Raw genomic sequence first — 3,920 nt, 5'->3', positions numbered from 1 at the left:
CTGCGTTAAAAAAAACTCTCTTTTAATAGTTGATTCAATAGCTATAAAAAATCATCTAAAAGCTATTATTTTCAAAAGTTGCCTAAGATTTTTTTTTTGAAGTCAGTATGTGTGTGAAGAAAAATGTTATGCCGTCAGAAAGAGTCCACGCCGGGACAGTGTCTGAAAATGACCGTGCGGGGCTTGCTAAGCGGGCGACCCCAGCTACGAGAAATCTTGAAAACGTAGATCCTCGAGTCCGTCGACATCAATCTCACATTGCTATAGTGCAATGCTACAAGTTTGACGATGTAATTGCGCAACCAAATCCTCTCATCTCATGGTTGGCGAGGGAGGAGGATACGTTGACGTAGGAGTACCTGCATTTCAACGACATGGATACGCATGCACATCCCAGCCGAAGCGACGTGTCCGGCATGCCCCAAAGCTTCTCTCAAAAGCCCCGTCAGATAGATCGTCCGGGGATCAAAGGCAGGGCCTGCCGTTCCCAATCTCCGCCGGAACCTAGGCAGTTAGCGATGGTTCACAGCTAGCCCGCACACTACTAGACTGGCGTACGGAGTGCTGAGCTACAACACTTGTCTCTGTCCCTCGTGCCCAGGAGCTGCTCAGCTTCTTCTACTTCTTCTCTTTTTCTAATCCCTTTTCTTGTTTATCTACGGTGAGCGTTGACGTCATCTCCGGTCAGCTGCCCATATAAATCGCCTCGCTCGGCCTCTTCTTGTTGCCTATACAAAGCATCTCCCGGGCTCTTCTTGTTGCGTCTACAAAGTATCTGTGTCTATAACTCTATATATCTTGCTCTCTCCGCCGTTGCAGTTGGATTGCAGGAGCACTAGCTAGCTAGCCAGGCAGAGAGCATGGAAGTCTCGGCCATGGAGGAAGCCGCCGTTCGTGTCCCTGTCCCTGCGGCGAGGAGGAAGGGCGGCCTCAGAACCATACCGTTCATCATCTGTAAGCAAGCCTTGCATCGATCATGCACCTTAGTTAGCCGATTTCCCTTTTGCTGTACGTACAAATTAACACGCTCATGAGATGACACCCTCTGCTGGACTGGAATCTCAGCGAACGAGATCTTCGAGAAGGTGGCGACGTACGGGCTGCAAGCGAACATGGTCGTATACCTCACCAAGCGGTACAACATGACGCCGGCCGCCAGCGCCATGGTGCTCTACCTTTGGTCCGCCCTCACCAACTTCCTGCCCATCGGCGGCGGCGTGTTGTCGGACGTTTTCTTCGGCCGGTTCCCGGTCATCGCCGTGGGATGCGTCGTCAGCCTCTCGGTAAGCAGATCACAGTGCACCCCGCCCGTTCCTCTTGCACCGATCTTTCAGCCTAATTGATCTTGTTGGCGTACGTTAATTGTAGGGGATGTGCCTGCTATTGGTGACTGCGATCCTGCCGGTGTACAAGAAGACTCTGGGGTGCGACCCGGCCAACCCGAGCGCGTGCACGATGCTGCCGTGCCAGCTGCCGCTACTGTTCACGTCGTTCATGCTCATGTCGCTCGGGGCGGGCGGCATCCGGCCGTGCGCGCTGGCGTTCGGAGCGGACCAGCTGGACAAGCGGGACAACAGCACCAAGAACGTGAGGAGGCTGCAGACCTTCTTCAACTGGTACTACACCGTGCTGGGGCTCTCCCTCGTCGTTGCCGTCCTCGTCATCGTCTACATACAGGACCACATGGGGTGGGTCGTCGGCTTCTCCGTGCCCGTCGTGCTCATGCTCGCCGCTCTCATGCTCTTCCTGGCCGGCTCGCCTTTGTACCTCAAGGCGGAGGCCGACAGGAGCGTGCTGGTGGGCATCGTGCAGGTGCTCGTCGCCAGCTACAAGAACCGGCGCGAGCTGTTGCCGCCGGACACGGCCGAAGCGTCGTGCTTTCACAACAAAGCTGGCTCCAGGCCCAGAGTTCCCACCAAGAAGATGGTGTCTATGAACCGGGCGTGCGTGCTCAGGAACCCGAGCAAGGAGCTCAACAGCGACGGGTCGGCGTGTGACCCGTGGCGGCTGTGCACGGTGCAGCAGGTGGAGGACGCCAAGGCCGTCATCCGCGTGCTGCCGATATGGTCCACGGGGATCATACCGGGCGTGATCGTCGCCCAGGTGATGTTCCCCGTGCTGCAAGCAGGTACGATGGATCGGCAGATGGGCAAGGTGGAGGTCCCCGCCGCATCCTACAGCGTCTTCGGCATCATCACGCTCACCGTCTGGGTGGCCTTGTACGACCGCGTGCTTGTGCGGCCCCTCTCGCGGCTCACCGGCCACGCGCGCGGGCTCAGCCTGCGACAGCGCATGGGAGCCGGGCTGGCGGTCTTCGCCGTGGCCATGGCTGTGGCCGCGCGAACCGAGGCCCTCCGCCGCGGCGCGGCCATCGCGGAGGGCTTCCAGGACCAAAAGCATGCGGTGGTACACATGTCGGCGATGCGGCTTGTGCCGCAGCACTGCCTCATCGGGCTCGCCGACGCGTTGAACCTGATCGGGCAGATCGAGTTCTACTACTCCGAGTTCCCCAAGACCATGTCCAGCATCGGGGTGTCGCTGCTCGCCCTCGGCGTGGGCTTCGGCGCCGTGCTGGGGAGCGCCATCGTGGGGATCATGAACAGCGCCACCGGGAGGGACGGGCGCGACAGCTGGTTGTCCAGCAACCTCAACAGGGGCCGCTACGACTACTACTATCTGGTTCTCGCGGCGCTGTCCGTGGCCAACTTGGTGTACTTCATCTGGTGCAGCTGGGCGTACGGCGAGGAAGGGCAGATCAGAATTATGGCGTTGGCGGCTGAGGAGGCGGAGGAGGAAGAGACCAAACAAGAACAGCACAAATGATAGGCAAGGCATTCGCCGGGCAGTGACGCAGTGTGCTGTTGTGCTCGTTTGACCTTGCGCGCGCCTTTCTCTCTTGCGAATTGCTGAATTGTGAATTGTGATATTGATGTGCTACGTTAGTGTAGAAACAACGGATACACCCGGTCTATATCATCATTCATCATTCGGTCATGTTACATGTTTCTAGTTGCATTATCCTTTGTGTTCAGTAAATTAGCAATTTTTGATTGATTTAATCCTTAAATAACTAATGATGATGCCAAAAACAATATTAATCTTATATTGATATGTAAACATGTAAGAACTAAATAGGACATGAACATATCATATCTTCCACTAGGCCAGGACAAAGTCGCGGTGGCGGCGGCCGCGTTTTGCCTGGACTGCTTATTGGCAGCTTCATTGTTATCATCAATAGCAATGCAGAGAGCTCGAGGATGTAGTCAAAGTAGAGGAACAGTAGCGAGCATCAATGGTGATGGCGTTGGCGGCTTAGGAGGGGGGGAGGGCGAAGAGACCAAGCAAGAACAGCAGAAATGCTAGGCAAGGCATTCCCCGGGCGGTGCGTTGTGCTTTTACCTCGCACGCGCCTTTCTCTCTTAAAAATTGGTTGCAATGATGCTGAGAAAATCCTCTATTATTAGAGACATGATTAGGAGTGAGACTGAACAATATTTAAATTTTGCTTCTCAAAACCCTAAGAGTTTCTTACCAGAAGAATTAGTTGATGCTTTATATACTAATGTTGGAGTTTGTACTCTTAAAATTGTTATATCTACTAACTACAAACAGGGGGTACTGTTGGTTCTGTAGCTGATGTAGATATTGCTCTCAAATCTAGGCTTTGTAGCCTATCCCACCCGATGTCATAATTGGTGCTTTTTTGGAACATTAGAGGTATGACCTGGTTAGTAAGTTCAAACCTGACTTTGTTGGGTTCCAAGAGACTAAAGATTCTTTTCTCGATGCCTTATCTGGTTCTATCAGTTATTCTTGGCATATTTTATTTGTTGTTGGTCCTGTTGGCGACCTCCTTGTAGGCATTAATGAAAATACTTCTGAGTTTGGTTCAATTTTTACAAAATACTACATGATTC

At 53.4% G+C, this 3,920-nt stretch overlaps 1 protein-coding gene across 1 annotated transcript; it reads left to right on the top strand.

Moving 5' to 3' along the window:
• The first annotated feature begins 569 nt into the window (after positions 1-569).
• On the top strand, positions 570-3,052 carry LOC123065698 (protein NRT1/ PTR FAMILY 1.2). The gene is made up of 3 exons (XM_044488934.1): positions 570-954; positions 1,066-1,283; positions 1,369-3,052. The coding sequence occupies exons 1-3, from the start codon at positions 861-863 to the stop codon at positions 2,821-2,823; spliced, it is 1,767 nt and encodes a 588-aa protein (XP_044344869.1). The 5' UTR covers positions 570-860; the 3' UTR covers positions 2,824-3,052.
• Positions 3,053-3,920: the final 868 nt, after the last annotated feature.

This window comes from Triticum aestivum, chromosome 3B, assembly GCF_018294505.1.
Source record: "Triticum aestivum cultivar Chinese Spring chromosome 3B, IWGSC CS RefSeq v2.1, whole genome shotgun sequence".
Classification (NCBI taxonomy): Eukaryota; Viridiplantae; Streptophyta; class Magnoliopsida; order Poales; family Poaceae; genus Triticum; species Triticum aestivum.
This window is presented reverse-complemented; position numbering and strand designations above follow the sequence as displayed.